This window comes from Hermetia illucens, chromosome 3, assembly GCF_905115235.1.
Source record: "Hermetia illucens chromosome 3, iHerIll2.2.curated.20191125, whole genome shotgun sequence".
Taxonomy (NCBI): domain Eukaryota; kingdom Metazoa; phylum Arthropoda; class Insecta; order Diptera; family Stratiomyidae; genus Hermetia; species Hermetia illucens.
In genome coordinates this window covers 128,787,871-128,809,663 of record NC_051851.1, presented here as the reverse complement: position 1 = coordinate 128,809,663, position 21,793 = coordinate 128,787,871, and the positions used below count along the sequence as shown (strand labels likewise).

The following is a 21,793-nucleotide window of genomic DNA, read 5'->3' as shown; positions in this document are numbered from 1 at the left end:
GAGCTTTATAGAGCGAGCAGCTGTACACATGGAAGTCGCTTATTTTCGCCCACACAAAGCGACTGGCTGACTCATGGTGGGTTGTATAGCTTAGCCACCACATGCCCATATCGCTGCTTCAGCCAAATCTATGGCTGCCTGTGATTGTTTCGATATGGTTAAATTATGAAGGCAATTTCAGCTTCGTATATGGTCTGCATTTGGGGTCTTCATTGCACTCACGCAATATCGTCTTTCTCCCTACACTTTCTGCATCGATCGGAGCGATTAATGTCGCTGGTGCCTTCGCGAAGTGTATAAACGTAAGACACTTGAAGCACTTCTTTATTGAAATCTGCTCTTTCAGACAGCAGACAATCCATCCGATTCGAAATTTTTCGGCCGACAATAATTTCCGCGCCGCGCCCACCGCTAATCGAATTGTGGCCGTTTGAGTACTGCCATAGGCTCCCATAGCCAAATTATATTTTGAAGGCAGCTCGGGTTTCTTCTCTCGAAGTTACTTCGTCGAAAACCTTGGACTGAATGCAGATCTCATGTCTTTAGGCCGATACTGTCACATCCTCTCCAAGTGATTTCCTAACTTGAGTGCAACAACCATCAGCTTTCTTAACTTCATATATGAGGACCCTTCTGGGTCCATCGAAACTCGCTGATATTTCCGCCTAAATGTTTTAGGTTTAGGTCAGCTTTAACCTTTTTTCAATATCCCCGCGTGTGTGTGTATGGTGGGGGAGAAGCTACAGCTTCTGAGCACTCAGGCCGTGTTAGCCCATTGTACTCGCGTCCCCGCGTAGGATAAATTGCCCTTGCTGGAGTTTACAATTGCCTCTGCCGAATTCCTACCTTTGCTTTCTTCTTCGCTTTTTTGTTGACGACCTTGCTCCACCCAACATTTTCGTTCCCCTTAGATTTCGCTGATTGGACCGCCGGATATCGCACTTAGGGGACAGGCTTTCTCCCTTCCGTACTTTTAGCTCCGTTTAGCAGAACTGCTAGTATAACTTTTTTTCTTTTAAGCGCCTGCTGATTTCCCATAGTATCCACATCGTTTGGCGGCACCTGGGTGGCCTGTGACACTGGTAGGGCAGCAGGTTGTGACTTGTCTTTGGAATTTTGTTCATCCTCCTGCGATTTGTTATAGAGCACTCTCACCATATTGTTCATAGCTTGGTGCACGTTCTGCTTGCTCTTGATAGACTCAACCATTTTTGCACCAAGCTCTATGAAGGGTAGTTTTCCGGATCAGGGCTCTGTTCTCCATGAGTCCCAACTGGATTACTGTTTTTAAACAGTTCTTCGCTTTCGGCATCCATTGACCTTCTCTCTGCTTCATCTTTTGCTATCCTTGCCATTGACGAAGATTTCAGAGTTGATAAGTTTCTCCTAAAAGGGTCTTTCTCTTGCTCTTGGACTACCTTCTACTGCCACTCCTTTTGAAAAAATGCGGGGGGTGTTGTTACCATTTTTTGTATTCAAGCGATCTGCTTTGAAGTCGTTTTTCTTCGATTCTCGATAAAGTTCTACTTTACTCACTTCCAAACACCATCGATACTGGGATTCCGAGTCTCTGCATTGTAAGTTTCTACCCTCTCACGTCTTCCATAGTAGCTTTATGTTTTGGTATCCTTCCCGTGGCATTTTGGTCCACGCACCACAGGTGCGCACAGATTAAGCACGATCAGAAAAAGAAATACCTGAACACATATTTACATATCAATAAGTATGCCCCTATCCGCCATCTGGGCTCGCGCCCGATAGGAGATCTGCTAACCCCTCACAGGCCGCCTGTCCATTCGTCTGCCTGTCTGGCCGTCTGCACTTTTCTCAAAAACGGTTGTACCAATTGATTCGAAATTTGATAGGAGAACTGAAACGGTGAACGCTCACAGATACAATAAGTAACTCTCTCCAGATTTGGTGTATCAATCGCGGTGCGATCTTCGACTAGTTTTATAATTAAAGGCCTTATCCTATTTCCTTTTTCTCCTGAATTTCTTTCCAATAGAAGTTTTCTCGAAGAGCACCTTGAATGCAAAATGAAAAGAATTTTTAAAACGTTCCTAGTTCCTACTCATACTACTGTGTTCGAAGAGATCTTGATATCCATAAATGGCTAAAAATATAGCATTGCCGGATTCTTTGAGAATTTTTCGCATATAATTTTAAAATACGTCTTTGAAGAGTGGGAACTTGATTTTCTTAATGGCAAATTTAATATGAAAGTTTCAATTTGGAACTTTCCTAATAGCGAAGTCACATCATGCTTTAAGTTCTTGCATAAATTATTTGATGAAGTAAGTGAGGCAACTTGTTTTCTCAGGTCCCCTAGATTGAATTAAATCATCTCTTATTCACGTTGGTATAAAGTTACAGGAAAAGTACATAGCAATCATAAACTTTAAATTGAACATGATATTCATCCTCTCGTTGCCAAAAATTCTCGAAAGTGGCTGAGACATCAACTCTGACATCAATATATGTAGAGATACATTGATGGAGATATATAGCCAAGCCATATCTGAATTTAGGACTGGGCTTGTACTTAGTTTGTCTGAATTCAGCTGCACAAGATATTTCCATTTCAGGAACAAGTAGTTGAATGTAGACTATCTGATGATTACAGGGTAATACTCGGCAATTCGGAAAGTAAGATAAAAACCCTCTTCGTGCATTGCAAATAGTATAAAAGTGAAGTCTCGTATTGCATTGTGACAAATATGTAGTTATGTAGTCGATAACATCAACATCCATGCATCATATATGTCATTTAGTTATTTCTGTTATTACAGGCCAATTCCCAAGAAGATGACGTGAATGCAGCAAAAATGAAAGCAGCTGATGACTTCAAGCATCGACTGAGGAAAGAATTGATATCAAGGGATGGCCATAAGTACGTACAAGAAAAAAGTTCATATGTATATAGTCCTGTTTGTGATAACAAAATATGTATCCACAGAGATCTTTACAAGGACACGAATAGGTTCTTGACTTTCAAGAACCCGGAATTAGAAGCAGCGTATGCAGCACATCGGGAACCATATTCGTCCTGTCCACTAGTTGCATTTATAATGATAGAAATATTCAATGCAATGTATTCAACGCAAATTTTACCAATGTAAGTAAATTAATTAAGTAAATAATAAGGGAATGAATGAATGCATGTTTCCAGCACAGAATATTAATTGAGATACAGATTTTCAGTTTTATTTTCTTACTTCCCTTGTTAAGGTAAAGATATATGCGATACTCTCCGTGTTCACTTAGAAATTGGGTTAGATCGTAGCTAACCTCTCCTTGGTGTCATTTAATCCACTTTGCGATATCTGGGATAATTCTGTAAGTTCAGCATCCTTTAAAAGAATCGTCTTCTTCTCCCCTCCGGTATTTCGTCGGTCATAGAGGCATCGACCCTCGTTCACCAAGATGTTGATGGACACCATGCCTGCTATTACGCATGCTGCTTCGTCAGGTGCTGTACTGTAGGCAAATGATGTCCGTTTGGGCATGCAGTCCTTTTGCTATTTCCTTCGACATTTGCTTTCTTGGTTTGGTGATTAGAACTAGCTCTGTTTTATGCTCTGCAAGCGCCAAGCCAGCGCCTTCTAGCCAGCACTTGATTTCCCAAATCCCCCTCGTTTGTCAAAATCTCGATCTCCTTGATGTTTTGTGTCACGATAGTCACTTCAATATCATCTACGAAACCGATGACGGTCACCCTTTTGGGAAGCTCAAAATTCCATCATACATTATTATCCATAGAGGAGGACCGAGAACAGATCCTTGTGGAACACCACAGTTTGTCCGATGTGTCTAGTATCCATTTTCCGAATCGTAACACAATAGCCTCTAGCGGAGAAACCCAAAAGTTTATTTGGCTTCGAAATTAGCACTGACTTTTGTTGCTTCCACTTTTCCGGAAAATCTCTAATAATTTGGATCTGTCTTGACAGTCACTAGCAACGCCTTATTAGTCTAATTCTGTAGTTTTATTTGTAGCAATCTTCTTCAGCATCAAAAACCTCTTCTGTTATCTTGCGAATTTCATCGGGATCTACTTGAACAGAATAATAAGGATATCTCGCGGCAAATCAGGGTTCGTGATCGGCGGTGAGCGTTTATCCTTTATCGATGCCATGACTACCTTATGTGCACCTCCCCATGGCTGTGAGCCCGCTTCCTTGGAGAACCTCTTGAAATGTTCGGTTTTACTTCTAGAAATGGGTGCTTGTAGTTCTTTTCTCGGTTTTCTATATTGGTTGTACAATTCTTCAGACTCAGGTCCGTTCCAGCTACTTTAACTATTCCTATTGGCTTTAAGGCAGACTTTGCGACATTCATCAATTTCGGAATTCCACCTGATCTTGACTATTCGTTTCTTGAGTACAGTGCGACGTAGCATGGAAGCGTCACATGCTTTCTATATTTTTTTAGCAACCTGCGTCACCTTTTCTTCTGCGCTTCCCATCGGCATGTCTACTTAAATAATATTGCTTCGAACATTGGCTTATGACGTTTCTTGGATGTCCAACCCGCCACTGCAGTTTTCTTAATATATTTTGCTCTCGTCATACTCTCTACCTAGAAGACCGTAGCCTGATGGTCGCTGTGCTTGTTTTCTTCCCTCGAACCACCAATTCAGATCCTTGGATAGTGTTTCACTAACAAATGTAAGGTCTATTACCGATTCCAAATCCCATAAGTATTGACTCCGTCGGTATTTGTCAGGACGGCGTTCAGACTTGAAAATGCTTCAAGTAATATGCGGCCTATTGCATTTGCTTCGCGACTAACCCAACTTTCGGCCCAAGTGCTGAAATCGCCAGCTATTATAATTGTGTGTGTGGCGGCTTGCGTTGGTAATAAATGTTTCGGCCATTAGTATGAATCCATCTAACGTGAAGTTTGGGCGGCAAAGTAGCTATATATTTTAATGCCGCCTACCTACGTGTGAATCAATCTTGGCAATTGACTTTTCCGTCCGCATCTACGGCAGAACGTAGATCTATCAAATTTACTCGAGCAGTTTCTCACGATGTGTCCAAATTCCAGACATTTTAAACACTTCTTATGATATATGCACTCTTAGCCGACAACTACCCCGACCGTAATATCTTTTTGCCCCGCTTCGGTTGGGAGGACTATTTTTGCTTTCTGAGTAGCACGGGATCCATTTCTTAATCTTGTCACATTGGACTCATCTACTGGATTTATACCGAGGTATGATTTTAGTATCACACAAATCTTCGCCTTTGGGGTGATCTCGTCCAAATCTTTGCATTCAATCACCATTGAGTATTGACTCATTTTCAGCTCCGCTGCTTCACATAAGAATACTTCTATTTTCTTATTTTTGTGTCTTTTGATTTACATTCAGCGGGCTTGAATTCGAGTAATAGATCGTCCTTTTTCAGTATTTCCACGTAGATCAGCTCGAACTTTGATTTTATAATCAATACATCTAACCGCGATCTTTTCGGTAGTCTTTCTTTTATCTCTACTTCAGTCCAAGTAGAGTCCGTGGCACGTTTTTCCTGGTGCTCAGGTAGCCTTTGGCGTGTTAGATACCGTCTCTCGTCCTTGTTCCTGCCTGGAAAGCCGACTTTGGAGACATTTCCGTTGGCGCATCTGCTTTCGGATCTTATCTTGGAGCAGCTCATCTTGTTTCGAGCCTACCTTGCTCCTATTTTGCGCACTTGGTTTTTATTTTTCCATGTACATGATACAAAATTTTATAAAGGCGTCTTTGTCATCTGTCTGTGTGTCTGCCATATGCATTTTTCTCAATTTTCTCAGGTTATACTGATTGACACCAAATTAATTTTGAATTTCAATTTCACAATGGGAGGACGGTAGCTGAAAATTGGTCTTTTTTTCACGGACCCATTCTAAGAACGTACCCAACGGAAAAATCTGAAAAAGATCGCGAAACTGCGACTATTCCGTGCCTGGGCTCCGAAATACCCTCCATACTGATATCTATTGAAATAAAGTTCACAAGAGCATATAATTATAATTTTTGGTAATTGACTGTAAAGGCCTCCTTAAGTTCATCCTAGAATTATGAAATTGCAGTAATATAAGCAACAATATAAAGCATGATTCTACCAAATTTGGAGTAAATCGCACTAACAAAGTTAAAATAGGTCAAAGTTGTCAGTTCAGTGCGAAGACTTTAAATGGCAGTAGCATGCGAAAGTGACTATTCTGGCATAATATATATGTATACATTACGTACTAGGTACTAATTGTACAAATGTCTACTTAAATGTTTTTATAAAATTCACAAAATCTTTCATGCCTGAACCTTCGTGAGAAGAGCAGCAAGAGTTTGGTGGAATAACTACAAACTATTCTTGGGAAAACAACTTTCACATTGTTCCTATTAAAAAGGAAGAAACTGATGAAACAAATATACAAATTTACATTGAGAACGGTTTTATAAAAATAACCAAGAATTTTGCGACGAAAAAGACAATACTATAATACTGGTATGTGTAGGCTTAAGAGCTAGAAGGGTCTGTGCTTAGTAATCAAGGACATTGAACGAAATTCCTGTCCCAATGAAATGAAAGATGAACTTACAGAAATAGGACATGCGGTGAAATATGTTAGTGTTATAACAAACCGAAAAAGAATCAGGCAAATGTTATTCAAACTTAAGCTTAATCCAGCGGCTCGCAAGTTGGGAAAGAAAGTCGTTCATCAGATATATAGTCTTCGCAACCTTTTGCGCAGGAGAATTCACCCCACCAACGATGGGCATTAACAGCCAACGTCTCTGAGTTGACAGATACCGTGGATGTTTTGCGTTCGGGGAGTAGAACTAGATCAACGTCTAGGTTCACCTCCCAAAATGGGCGATTGGTTAGTTGGTGGTCGGACATTCGGCAAGTTCCGGGACGTGCTGGTACCATCGTAGTTTTGCTGAAAAGACTAAAAAATGTACCAACCCGGCAATTTCTCAACAAGCAAATCATACTTGCCGGGAGTTCTGGCGACTGCTACCCGAAATGCAGCACCACGTCGCCGGCGCTGAAGTTTCGATTCTTTCCGCATAATAAGTTATACCGTAGCGTACCAGTGAGCGTTTTCTTGGCGCTTCATTATCGTGGACATCAGCATATCCATCTTCGGTGCAGATTTCCTTTGCCACTATGGATTGCTAGTGGATATACATAACAGGTCTTCACTCACCGCACAACTTCCGTTATGTCATCAGGAAAAATCTCATCCTGCTCACCTATCACTTTTTCCATCGTTTTTGAAGATGTTGGCGACCCACGTACTCGCGCACTTCTTCAAAAATATTGCAACATCACTATCGAGCGTAGTCTCTCTGAGGCCGTTAAGCATGATGTTCAGCACCACATCAACACTACTGGCTCCACATTTTTCTCTAAGGTGCATCCATTAACACGGCAGAAGGTCACAGTTGCGCGAAAATAGTTCGAAAAACTTCTTAAGAAGGGTATTTACAGACGTTCTGACAGATGTTGGTCTTCGCTGCTTCACGTGATCCCTGAATCCAATAGCAAATGGAGATCTTATGTCGACTACAGACGTTCAAATGATCAGACGACTCCAGGCAAATCAACAACAGATCATATTCTCTCTCTGCGGCAAGCGATGGAAAAACTGTTGGAAGATGAACATCAGTTGCACCATCTTTTCGTCAACTGTAAAGCCGCCTATGATAGCATGGCCAGGGTAAAACTGTACACGACCCTGAGAGAATTCAGTATCCCGACGAAATTGTTAAGTCGGTACCCCGACGAAATTGATAAGACTGACTAGGGTGCCCGTGACCGATGTGCGAGGCCAAATAGTAGAGTCCTTATGTATTCCTCGTAAACGATACCATGACCGCCAGGTTGTGAATAAAAACCGGCTCAATGATGCTACCTTTTAAATAAAAAAAAACAATCAGAATTACACATTGGAATGCGAACGGCCTAAGTCAACATAGAGCTGAAGTTACACTATTCTTAAAAACGCATGATATTCATTTATTTCTAATATTGAAACTCAATTCACGGAAAAAAATAATAAGCTCATTATTCCCGGCTACATATTTTAAGATGCTAAACACCCTGGACAGAAATAGACCAACGTTCAGGGAGTATTAAGAACTGTCACAGGCAATTGGGACTACGCCAGAGCGTTCGCAGGTCATATAAGTATTCAAACAAATCGATCGGCATATGCCATTTGAAATTCCGAGATGCCCAATTAGCACCAACCTGAGGCAGCTGCAAACATCCTTAAAAAAAGAAAAAATCTCTTTGAAGAAGGAAATATCATTAAGGGAAAGTCAACCCCCGCAAGGAAGTTTAATCACTTCTTTCTTGTGGAGCACTTTCCAGTAAACGCCCTCAAATTGCTGTGCTATATCTTCAATGCAATTTTGAAGATATTGTCCAGCAGTATTATTGGATGTGGCAGAAGCATTCGACAAGATATGGTATGCAGGTCTTATTAATTAACAGTCTATTAATATCGTACTTAACCGAACGGAGATTCCAGGTAAAATACACGTATATTCTCGGTGAACAATATAAGATCAGAGCAAGAGTTCCTTAAGGGAATATGGTATGGGAATGTGGTCCCATACTGTATCTCATCTACGCAGCCGATTTTTCTGTGAGCGGGCTAACCACCCCAACTACAATTTTAAGTTCAATGCAGACCCGAAACTAGCTTCTCTGTACCTGGAATTGGATCTTAGGAAAGTAGAAAAATGGCTCCAGATGTGGAAAATGGAAGTCAACGAGTTGAATTGTATCCGAATAGCTTTCAGTTTATGAAAAGGGAATTCTCATCAAGTGAAGATCAATAATGTTCCTATACTCCAATCGGAAGACGATAAATTGCTGAGGATACACTTCGATAAAAGACTCACCTGGAAACGGCACAGTTCAAACATTTTTTGTGGATGCTTCACCAAAAATCACCACTTTCGCTGAATTGCCTAAGCCTGTAGGGACTTATGAGATTCAACTGTGGGCCCTGTCCAAATCATCCAACATCCAAGCTGGCTCATTCTAAAATTCTTAGATGTATATCCTGCGCTCCCTGGTATTCCAGAACATTGGAGAGACTTGGAAACTAGAACAATAGTGGAAGAAATTGAGTCTTGCGCTAACAAACTTAGCTAGACTGAAGGGTCACCCCAACACAATTGCTAAGGACTTCAATTCAATTGGCTGAAAAGAATTGATCCCCTGGACCTCGTAAAGGTGTCTGCAGTAAAATCATTTTAAAAACTTTACTGTTTTTCTAAGATTTTGTTTAAAACAAAACCTTATAAAAATCAGGGTTATTGCCATTGACACAAAATATGGTGGAAAGGTGGAGACTATGAACGCTCATGCATACAGTGGATTACATCATTCCACGTCGAACTTAAGTGGGGGTCCCCATACAGTGAGTGTGAATTTTTTTTCACCAAATATAGTCATGTGGGGTATCAAATGAAAAGTCTTGTAGTACTTTCCGAAGCCGGTCTTAATGTTGACATTTGTGGAAAAAGTGGGGTTCGCGGAGGTAGAAAGTGATCATCTCTTTAACGGACCCATTCTCAGAAACTACTTAACCGAAAAATCTGAAAAAAATCCTGAGGCTGCCTTTATATGGTACCTAGGCTCGCAAATACTGATATCTGTTCAAATAAAGTTAATAATAGTAAATTACTATAAGTTTTAGTAATTGGCTAAAAAAGTTAAGTTCATCCTAGCACCACGAAATTTTGCCGTAATGTAGGGTAAAGAGCATGATTTTGTGTCGCATTATTACTAACAAAGTTATTGTCACTTCTTTGCAAATTCAATACTATGAATGTCAATATCACCCCAAAGTGGCTACTCTCACATATGCACATATTACGTGCTACGTACTAATAGGGCAAATGCACACTCACCATGTCTTTATATAAGAAATACACGAAACAACTACTAAGAGCTTTCAAGATTTGAAATGTTAGAATCAAATTAGAAATATTTATTTAAAAAAAAAACGAATACCTGAAGCGTTACAATTAGAACCTTTTTTTACTGAAATTTCTTAAATCACACTAAACTTAATTCTTTAGATGCAAAAATTTTATCTTTCAATCTTTGTCTTTAAATTTTACTTACGATCTGAATGGAAATGGCAGCCATACTAGACTTGTATACCAAATAAAGTGCAAAACTTCTACCTAAAAGCCGGTGACGAATATAACAAATATTCGAAATTCAAAATTCGTAAACCAATTTAAACACTCATTCAAATTTCACTACAAAAATGATTTAAAGGTACTTTCCCTGCCTTCTTTCCTTAGACAGATTTGAATATAAAATCATTACACCAGCTTCTTGGAAATTCGTAATTGAATAAGGGATGAATTCAAGTTCTTTCATTCAACGTATATTACTGTGTATTCGGTACAGATGTTTCAGGAGGAGGTGGAATTAGATCTCCTCATTTTCTCCTTTGTTATGCACACATTTTCTCAATTTGCGAAATCCTCTTATATGTACCAAGTGTGTGCGACTTCAATTTTCCTAACAGCCGGCGCACTTGGAGCTTCCTTCTCGAATCTGCAAAAACGGAAGTGGAGCATTTCATAGTACGTATACACATGTGGATTTAATTGTATATGTACATATGTGTTGTATGAAGGACCCCAATTCAGTAAAAAGCCTTCTGGCGTTTTCATCCACAGCTAGACTCTCATCTTCTCATATCCATTTGAAAAGGTAAACATTGTTATAACATTTTTTCCACATTCGATGCAAGAAGTACGTGGTTTATATTGTACGTACATATATTAACCACATTACAATTTCATAAAAACAGGTAGTCATTGACGAAAGAAGAGAAGTGACAATGTTGTTTCAAACGAAATTATGGGCTAACCCGCCTAGATGGAAAATAATGTGTCCCCTCCTGCACACGTTAGCCACTAATGCCAAAGTTTGTATTTTTAATGCTTTTTTCTTTTTTTACTGTCTTACTGTCATCGTTGGAAAGGTTCAAACGCTACTGCTAACTCCTGCCCGTACAGCATTCGGGATTACATCCGGCCCTGAGTTATTATTTTCAATGAATCTCTTTGCTGCTTCTAGAAACTCCTCATCTTCCACTATAGGAACTTTGTCGGGGTTTGTATGTACGACAGAAATACTCGTATAGCACACATCTTCTGAGGACAAAGTATTCACTATATTTTGCAACAACTTATGAGAAGGAATCCGTGGGAAGCATTTGTCTTTTAGTGATGAAGTCACCAATCTCTATGCGCCACTACAGAGATCAGAGTTAGCTTCCGTAGCTGCTTGAACTGTTCGGGTTTGCTCTTCGTGGTAGCTACTTGCACTTTTTTCCTCGCGGTTTTGTATTGCATATGTAGCTCCTCGAACTGATGTCGGTTTCTTCTGCACTGGGAGTTCCAGAAAGGTTTCCGGCATTTCTCTATTTCTGAATTCCACCATAAATTGAGATATTGTCTTCGGAAAACTCTACACCGAGGCACGGCACGCCCGCTGTATTTTTTCCACGCTTCCTGATTACATTGTATCTTTCGGAAGCACCTCCTTGAATATTTCTGCATCAAATTTTTTGGCAACCCTGTTCATCGTTATTCTTTTTAATGGCTTTAATTCCTTTGTGAAGTTTCGAAGACGATAGCCTGATGATGGCTGTGTGTATATACTCTTCACTGCCAGGTCGCTCAAAGTCCTTGATTAGGGTATCACTGAAGAAGATGAGGTCCCCCTCGGAAATGTGTTGATTCCCCCACAATTGGCAAGTACCACATTCATGTTCGAGAATGTTTCCAGCAGTATTCGTCCTCTTGCGTTGGTTTCTCTGCTTCCCCATTCTTCTACCATGAGTTGAAGCCGCCGGCTATTACTTTGGGATTGCAGCGGCTTGCATCGAAGGATAGTTCCTCTAGCAATAACACGAATTACTCTAATGTGAGGATCAGTGCTGCATAGCAGCTATATCTCAGCTATCTTGGCAAGTAGCAGCTCTATATCGCCTTCAATTATGTATGTTGTTTTTTCGACTTATTTTATAACTCATTATTCTCATTATTCGGCATTTAAAAAATAAAATTTATCTGTTTTTCTATATCGCCGCCTTGCTGTTTCTGTCTGCTATCCATACTCCTATGCAGATTCTTGTATTGTTCTGACACAATAGTTACATGGACATTGCTTCCGAACACGCATTGGGAAAGAAGATCTTGGACCGCTGATAGTTGTATCAACTTCATCTGAACTTATTTATGAACACTAGGCATTTACTGCTTCTTGCAATGTGGGTGCTCTTATATTTCGTTTCCACGCAGAACACGAACTGTGTGTCATACGCACTTTTCTCAGAAACCGTTACTCCTATTTACACGAAATTCAGTAGAAAGGTTGAAACTGTGATCCCCATTTCCCAATGACGTTTCATGTTGTGCTTAAGGGAATTGATTTTTTTGTTGGATATCGTTAACTTAACAACCCCAGAATGGGTTGTGAAAAAGTGAAATTCGTGTCCCTTTAGATTTTATGAGCGTAAAACCGAGCGATTATTGGGTACAGGCTCAGGCATGAACGGAGGTAGTCGCTTTATGTCCTTAACTAACTGTATTTTGTTTGTAATTAGGAGTGGAAAAGGTTTTAATATCCTAAAGGCCAATTTTAAGGGTGATTTTTTGCATAATTAATGAAGAAAAACAATGATGAAAATTGAAATCTTTTTTTTTAACAGCTGCAAAATTTTAATTTTAACTTTTTAGTTGTCCTGTGTTTGAAAGAAACGAAAAGAAATCTATACAGATTGTAAGCACTGAGGAAGGAAGCAACTGGCTCTCGAAATATCGATATCTGCAAATAAAAATAATAGGGTTGGTCCGAATCAAAAAACAATCTTTTCGTTTCATTAATAATAGTATATGATTATATTTTGCCGATTTACGGTGAGCCCATCTTAAGTTCATTTTATGCAAACCCCCCCCCCCTCCGTACCAAAAAGTCTGATGGAAATCCTGCTATTATTAACAAAGTTATAATAAGTCGAGATTGCTTCTTTCGCGTCCAATTACTACTCCCTACTCCCGACATAATAATAATAATAGATGACATCAAGCTGTATGCTGGGACTGACGACCACCTTAGAAGTCTGTTGCGAATAATAGACATGTTTAGCCGTGATATTCGGATGGAGTTCGGATTAGATAAGTGTCGAATCCAAGCCATCCGCAAAGGTCATCACGAGCCGCATACCGGACATATGTAGCATTGGTGACCTCCACATCGAAGCTATAACCGAAACAGACTTCTAAAAGTACCTAGGAATTCTGCAAGGAACCCATGCTCGAGTTGGTGATCTGAAAGATGCTCTGCTGTTCGATTTCCTGCGACGTGTAAAGCTGGTGCTGAAATCGCATCTCTCGGGGAAGAATAAAATAAGCGCGTTGAATGTATTCGCTATCCGTTCACTGGCTTATGCATTCGGAATATTGCCTTGGGCGAAGACCGATCTGAAAAACGTCCAGCGGCGGATACGGACAACTAAGTCCAAATTCCGAATGCATCATCCAGTCTGCCGTGACTCCACTTAACTTGAAGGATCGATCTTTCAATCCTCTGAGTGGGGTGAAGTCGGACCAAAAGCGGATCGATGAATGGAAATCGAAGGCAATGCACAGTAAACACGTGAATTATCTTTGGCAGCTATTTGTCGATTTGCATTTGTCGAACAGATGGCTGTGTGCTGGGGAACTCTTTTCTGAGACGGAGGGGTTCATGTGCGCCATTCAGGACGGCATGGTTGCCACCCGAGCTTATAAAAAGCTCATCATGAAAGAACGGGTGGAGAACGACCAGTACAGAATGTGTGGTTCGGCGTTAGAGACGTTGAACCATCTCATTTCTGGCTGTACTGTTATGGCACCGGTGCAATACATCACCATAATCCTGTATATAAGATTATCTTGCATACAAGCATGGGCTGATCACGGGAACATGTTCGGTTTACCGATATGAGCCACAAGCAGTGGTTAATAGTTCTGCTTGCAGCATGCATTGGGGCCGGCAAGTTCTGACTGATCGCCATACTCCACACAACAAGTCTGACGTACTGTTAGTTAACAAGACGGGTCGCTCCGCGTATATAATTGATGTTGCTATCCCTCATAATAACAACATTGAACGGAAATACGTGGAGAAGAAGGTAAACTATGAGCCATTGGCTCGGGAAATCAATCAAGCTACAGGTATTGTACCTAAATCCCTCACGGCTTCCCGTGATGTCCTGGGACTTTCGCACAGTCTGGTTCAAACCATGCAGAAGTACACCATTCTACATACGTGCTCGATGTTGCGGGGAGTTCTCGACGGATTTTCCCATTAACCTACCACCCGCCACCCGGCGCCCCTTTAGTTTTTAAGTAGGTAGGATCGTCCGAGCATAAATGCTTGGCACTTAGTGCTAGTATTAGGTGAAATCCGGCATCTGCCGAGATTATGATAACTCGGAAATAATAATCGTTGGCGCAACAATTCATATTGGATCAGTGCCTTGAAGTGTGTTAGAGCACTTCATTTAAGACCGTAACGGTACACTAGAAGGCAATGTGGTCAGCATTGCGTTCGCCCGAGATTATTACCCTGATTTGGTTCAGGTACTCATTCACAGCTGAGTCGACTAGTATCCGACATCCAGTCACGATAACAAATTTTTCTGTTCCCAGCGAGTTTTGACACCGCGGCCTTCCGTTACGACAGCCCAACGCTCTAACCATTTGAGCCATCCGAACACCCTAAGAGATAAATCGAATTTAATATCGAGTGTGTCCAACCTAAGTACGCCAGGAGGTCTATATGAATGGAGCCATCGTGTATGCAAATATTCTTACACAAAAAATCAACAAAACCTTTCACGCGCGAGCTTTCGGTTTTCGGCTTGACAATTCTTTTCTCTTGCCATGACCTTGAACACCTTTTCTTTTTTTCACTCCGATTGAAATGATTCGGAAAACCCTACATGATTAAGCTCTTTTCAACCACGATGATGGAATTCAAAGTGAAATTGCTCTAGCGACCTGCCCATTGACACGTACTTGCATACAGCTGTTCTATATATTTCGCTAAGGTGGAGAGGATTGTTACCACCTCTCCCACAAAGAAATTTTCTAAAAATTTACTTGTCTTCGGCTTTTGCTTTTGAAATCTATGATATAATGCACACTGAATCACGTAACCTTCAAAACTTTGCAAACGTCCTCAGTAGACCGAAAAAGTATTAAATTGAAAAAATCGCCGCTACATCAGGGCCCCTAAAAATACTTAGGCTAGCCTCACAATAAATTTTCTGACAGAGAAAAGTGTAAAATTATGATTTGAGTTAGAAGGTTAATTTTTTCTGCAGAAAAAATGGGTAGCCAAATTTGAATCTTCCAAAGGAGAAGTGAGGAGAGGTCTCATATTCTTTGCTGACTTCCTGAAAAATTTTAATAACAGGGGACTGGAAACGCAAACGGATCCTGAAGCTTTAATTGATTTTTTAAAGCAAACGAGGAAGTAAAATCCACTCCTCCGAGAAATCTCGAACGCGTACCATGTACTTTTCTGAAGCAGAGTGCCGATAGGATTATGTTTCCTAGTTTCCTAATTTTTCGTTTCGTTGCATACATATTTTTTCTACAATCTGGTAAAGAGCAAAATGCCGTGGAAAGAGCAACCTATAATAATTCTGTTGCGGATTGAATGGTATTTCTCACCAACTCCTCCGTAAACTGAATATATCGTTGCCATTTAATCCTTAATGGTCATATCAACCATACCCATACACCATCGTTATCTGTTTGCCAACGTATATTTTAACCTCCCTCAAGATTTTCCGAGACGCTTACACTCATCTTCCACTTCCAACAACCGGTATCCGGTCTAAGTTTGCGTTAGTAAGGAGCTACAAACATCCCGGTTTCGTGCTAAGGTTCACCAATTTTATATCCTTAAAAGTCTGCGCCTTCGTTCCATATGTTAATAATAATAATTGTTGGCGCAACATTCCATATTGGATCAGGGCCTTGAAGTGTGTTAGAGCACTTCATTCAAGACCGTAACGGTACACTATAGTACACTGTAGAAGGCAATGTGGTCAGCATTGCGTTCGCCCGAGATTATTACACTGATTTGACTCAGGTACTCATTCACAGTTGAGTCAATTGGTATCCGACGTCAAATCACGATACAAATCCCCCTGCCACCAGTGAGATTCGAACCGCGACCTTCCGTATGATAGCCTTGTGCTCTAACCACTCAGCTATCCGGACACTTATATCTACATTTCGTTATTATATAGGTTACAGGATCGTGCTTCTTCATGTAGAGGGCCAACAATTCTTCTCTCGACCGCGGTTAAAATTTTGCAATTATTCTAAGAACTCAGATCTCCGGGGAAATCAATAGAACTGGCAAGATCATTGATTTTTTCAGTGCGAACCTCGACCCTATAGGGACACGTTTGGAGCCAAACAGTTTTTGTAAGCTGAAATAGGCCTTGTTGCATGACAGCCACCGTGTACTGTTTTAATTGACCCAAATAAGAGGTATTATCAACGGCTTCAAAGTTGCTGTCTCCTATTTTTATTGTTCCCATTTGAACAGTGATGCTGTTGGTTCTTTGGTTTTCGGAGTTGACGTTTATTTCGAATTGCTTTTTCCATAATGTTAATATCCTCAGCATAGGGCAGTAGTTGGGTGGACTAGCGGAGAATGGTGAATAAACATCCGCATCGCCGTGCACAAAGAGAAAATCTGATCTGTTACTGATTTACTTAGAGTGAAGCTTCTTTGTTATGAGTCGATGATGTTTCGGGAGTATAAATCTATCGGTCCTAGTAAGCTAACAGAGAATATCTTATAGATGGTACTCAGTGTTATTACACGCCGTGATATCCCCATTGTAATGTATGGGACAGATAATGCCCCGTTGATGAACCCTGGACTCACATACTTCGGGTGAACTCCTATTGTATGTGAGGACAGCTCGGTTATTTGCGGTTGGCCCCCCTAGTGGGAGTTTCATGGTGGTTGTGGTTGTGTTCAAGCAAGAAGAGACCTTCGGGCCTCGACGTTGTTGCTTGTCTCAGCGGGGCTCTGATTGTGGTCACAAATTCAATCCATGTCTTGAGAGGACCGTAGGATTAAGTCTCACGACAGGTGCCTACGTAAAACACCATGGGCTTCACTGCCCCTTATATTGCTTCTCACCCGCACAGCGACAATCAAGACGTGGTCAATTTGATTGAAAGTGGCTCCGCCTGGAGAGGTCCAACTGTCAAGTTACCAGCTAGAAAATATTTCTTGAAAGTGCTCTATAGCCTCGTTCAGCAGCACTGAAAAGATGCTGCCGAAACTAGGTGCTTTAAAATACTCAAAAGATAGTACAGCAGCTCTTTTATTTTTTTTACTGATAACCACCCCCCCCCCCCCCCCCAGCAGGGTTCCTGTTTCTCCTTCAACGGGATGCAAACTATACAAAACCGCGAAAAATGCCTTGCTTTCCAATTCACATGTTCCGAGATGACGTATTCCCAAAAGATTCGTCACTCAGTCAACACTGGAGCTTGTAGGAGTACCACTCGGTTTTCTGAGAAATTCCAACTGGTTAGGTTTGTTCACTCGTAATAGTCAAACTGAAATCTAACTAGCGATGGCCTGACCAGAGATTCAGCTAGCACCCGTCACTAATAAACTTGATTTTCTTTAATATACAAATTATTTTGTTAATTACCTCCCCTCGCTTTAACCTCACGCAGGGAGTATGTACGGAACAATGAGGGCAGCTAAAGGGACGAAACGAGTAAATCTCCTCTAGAATTCCAGTTGCTGCTTCCTCAGCAAGTGTATTGAGCGTTCATATCACAACCGCTAAGCATTTAAGACCATTTGATTCATCTTACAGTACCTTTATCCAGTTCTTTCTATCACCGGTTTTATTTGATCGAATCCATGGTCAATTTTTGGTATAAGCACAGTTTTTTATATAACGGAAAGCAGAAGTGTATGATACGATCAGTTAAGAATCCCGTGGTGTCACCAGGTTCACTTCACACTGTATCATCAAAGACTAGATTCGATAACGAACGGTTTCTCTGAGAATTACCGCATGCCGAAAAGGGTCTGGTCTCTTTCCGTAACGCATTCTTCTATTGCCGACCTTTCTCTAGATTACGATGTCCGGCCGTTCAGATTTGGTTCTATAAACGGGTGTCGAATCAATTGCTTCCATTTTCTGATATGATAGCATTTGTACTTTTGCAGAAAGAGTGGATCATCATATATTGGCCCTCATTCTTCACACTCCAGATCCAGTTCCAGAACCAAGCTCAAAGCCGTCATATCTGTGCATTCATCCTTTCTGGCGCTCGTAAACCGCATCATTTAGCGCCCGAGACCAATACCCGGAAGTTCCGTCCACCTAACATGCAAATTTTCCATTCCTTCGAAGGCCGGACACCTAAGAGTCAATATATTCTGTCCTGCTCGACTCACTGTTGCCGATGATGAAGTTAGTTGGACCGCCAAAACTAATAACTGGGGTTGTAAACTGCACCCACTTTAAGCTAACCTCATCAGTGTTTTGCCCTCAGCAGATTCCTAAGTCATTCCTTTGACCTTTTACTATGCTTAGAGAAAACTCCCCGTCAACGATAAAACAAGTCGGAATATCGGAAGCTGGCGCTTCGGGTATAAAAGTTTTGTGTTCATCTTATGTGAGAAACCTTCTATGCACATTTTTCCACTCGTATATGGCTATGATGTCTGGATAGCTTGGTGGTTAGAGCACAAGGCTATCGTATCGTATCGGAAGGTCGCGGTTTAAATCTCACTCATCAGGATTTGTATCCTGATTTGACGTAGAATACCAGTCGGCTCAGCTGTGGATAAGTAACTGTCAAATCAGTAATAATTTCGGGCGAGCGCAATACTGACCACATTGCCTCCTATAGGATACCATAATCATGTAGTGTACCGTTACGTCTTGAATGAAGTGCTCTTACACACTTCGAGGCTCTAATCCAATTGGATTGTTGCCCTAACGTTTATCATTATTTATATGGCTAAAAACCCAAAATATTCCTTCATAATTTTTTCAAACTACAAGAAATACGTACATATTACAGACGTAAATATAATGCTCACCCTGACAAACAGACATGGCCTATTACCGAATACCGTATTTTATATACATGTATGTAAATTGATCCTACACCTATTTTTGATTTACTTCGTGCATAACAGTATACATTCACGTGAGCTGACTTTGTTGTGGTATTGACGAATTGATATGTTATCATGACGTCATACGCATTTTAGAATGCACGAAATCACAGAAAATGTAAAAGTTTTACCTTCTATAACTTTGTTAATAATAGTTAGATTTCCTTCAAACTTCCCATAGTTATGCCTTATGCTGTCCCTACTATAAACCCAGGGGCGTTTCGGATAAATTTCTAAAATATGCTAGTATACTATTATTAACTTTATTTGTCCAGATATCGAAACGGGATATATTTTGAGACCTAGATTTCGTTTAGATACACCACTGTAATTTTTTTCAAATTTTTCAGTTGAGTAGGTTCAGAAAACGAAGCCTGTTACACTTTTCAAGGGTCATATTTTGAACCCTCACTCCTTTACGTTTCACCCAATATCAAATCTGGAACCAGTTTCGAAAAGTGCCAATGGAAACCCTTCATTTGGCCACATTCTGTGAAAAAAAGATATGCACCCTCCATTCACATGTATGAGGAACCTCTTAAACGTAACACAAAATGGCGGCATTTACTGTGTGTAAAAAGAACAACAGACCACGCGCTCTCACCAATTTTCACGACAATCGGTCCAGCTGTTTCCGAATAAATCGGGCGTGACAGAGAAACAGACGGACCAGGTTTATTAATATATTCCTTGTTGATTTGACTCCAATCGCGGCCCTCACCATCGTGTGAACCGTGGAATTAGGCGATAGTGCGGAGTATTTATAGCTTTACCTACTATTGACGTGCTAGCTTTACCGAAGAATTTTTTGTATTCAATGTGGGCCTCAATGTGGTTAGCAGCGTTTCCTTGCGTTCCGGCGATTTTTCTGCCTATAGCCACATCTGGTGGTGCAATAAAGCCCATGTCCTCAAGCACAAGCAACTTCGTCTTATTTATGTTATGTTATCCGCTTGTAGGTTTCCTAAGTTCACAGTATAAGACCTCATCATCAGCTTATCAACTAATAATCAAGATCAAGAACTAGTAGTTCCCTTTCCTTAGTGCCTGAAGTTTCCTTCTGCAGTGTCTTTCGATTTCCTAGCCGAATTAGGTTTTCATGCCGACCAGGTTTCCAGTTTCTCCCCACTTGAATCTGACAGGGTTCTACAAAATCAGAACGTTTTCCGTAACTTGATTGCCCAAAGCCGCGGGTGGAGTCGAAATCTATTACCCCACAGCGTGGAAGTGGTGTCCGAGGGGAGAATAATTTTTTTACATTTCCATCGCATTGGAGACCGTAGTTTAAGTATTTTTCTGACAGTACTGGTTTTCGGCTTTATCGTAGCGATCCTAATAGTGGGAGGGTTGGATGGGACACGATGCGCTGAATTCTAAAGGCCAAAGTGATATTGCATAGTAGCCAGGAATACAACGATTAAAGAAAACTGTCAACTTCTAAGAATTCTAGACTACAAGGGTAGTCCAATAAGTCTCAATTTTTTTTTGAGTAAATTATCTTTTATTTTTCAACATAATCTCCTTGGAGCTCTATACACTTGGTCAGTCGCTTTTAAAGTTTTTCTAATCCTTCAGAAAAGTGTGTTTTCGGAAGTTCCTCAAAATAAGCACTTACAGAGGCAATGACGTCTTCGTTGTCCGTAAATCTCTGTCCACCGATCCATTTTTTCAAGTTTGGAAATAAGAAAAAGTGACTGGGAGCTAAATCTGGTGAATAAGGTGGGTGTTCGACCAATTCAAATTTTAATTCTTCAATTTTAGCCATTGAAACGAAGCACGTGTGAACGCGGGCGTTGTCGTGATGAAAAAGATTTTTTTTTTCGCCAAATGTGGTCGTTTTTTTAATTTCTTCCTTCAGCTGCCCTAATAATGATGCATAATACTCACCAGTAATTGTTTTACCCTTATTCAAGTAGTCAATAAGGATAATTCCACCGGCATCCCAAAAAACTGTAGCCATAATCTTACCAGCTGACTTTACTTCTTTGGAGCTGGTTCACTCGTGCCGTCCACTGTTTTGACTGTTCCTTCGTCTCAGAAGTGTAATGGTGTATCCATGTTCCATGTACAGTCACAAACCGACGAAAAAATTCCTCAGGATTCCGACTTATGCGCGCCAAAAAACCTCAGAGGTGACCACTGTATTTCGTTTATTCTCAGCTGAGAGCAAACGCGGTACCCATCTTGCTGATATCTTTCTTATGTCTAATTTTTCATGCATAATTGAAAAAACTGTGGCCACAGCTAACTCGCGCACTTTTAATCTTCTATCCTTCAACACTATATCGTGGATTTTATTGATGATTTCGGGAGTAGTCACTTCTACGGGCCTTCCTGAACGTGGTTCGTCACTTGTTGATTTACGACCACGCTTCAATTCATTTACCCAATTATAAACCGTTGCTAAGGCGGGGGCAGATGTGCCATGAACCGAGTCTAATTCATTTTTTATCTCATATGGAGTTAAGCCCTTTAAATGAAAATGTTTTATTACTGCTCTGAACTCGTTTTTTCCATTTTTTTTA

The 21,793-nt window shown here is 40.7% G+C and overlaps 1 protein-coding gene across 1 annotated transcript in view; it reads left to right on the top strand.

The window, feature by feature from the left end:
* Nucleotides 1-21,793, top strand: part of LOC119652956 (adenylate cyclase type 3) — a 327,645-nt gene that overhangs the window by 270,747 nt on the left and 35,105 nt on the right. The window contains exons 12-13 of the mRNA XM_038057352.1: nt 2,793-2,893; nt 2,960-3,118. Of these exons, the coding sequence (XP_037913280.1) occupies nt 2,793-2,893; nt 2,960-3,118 (260 nt within the window). The remainder of the gene's footprint in view (nt 1-2,792; nt 2,894-2,959; nt 3,119-21,793) is intronic.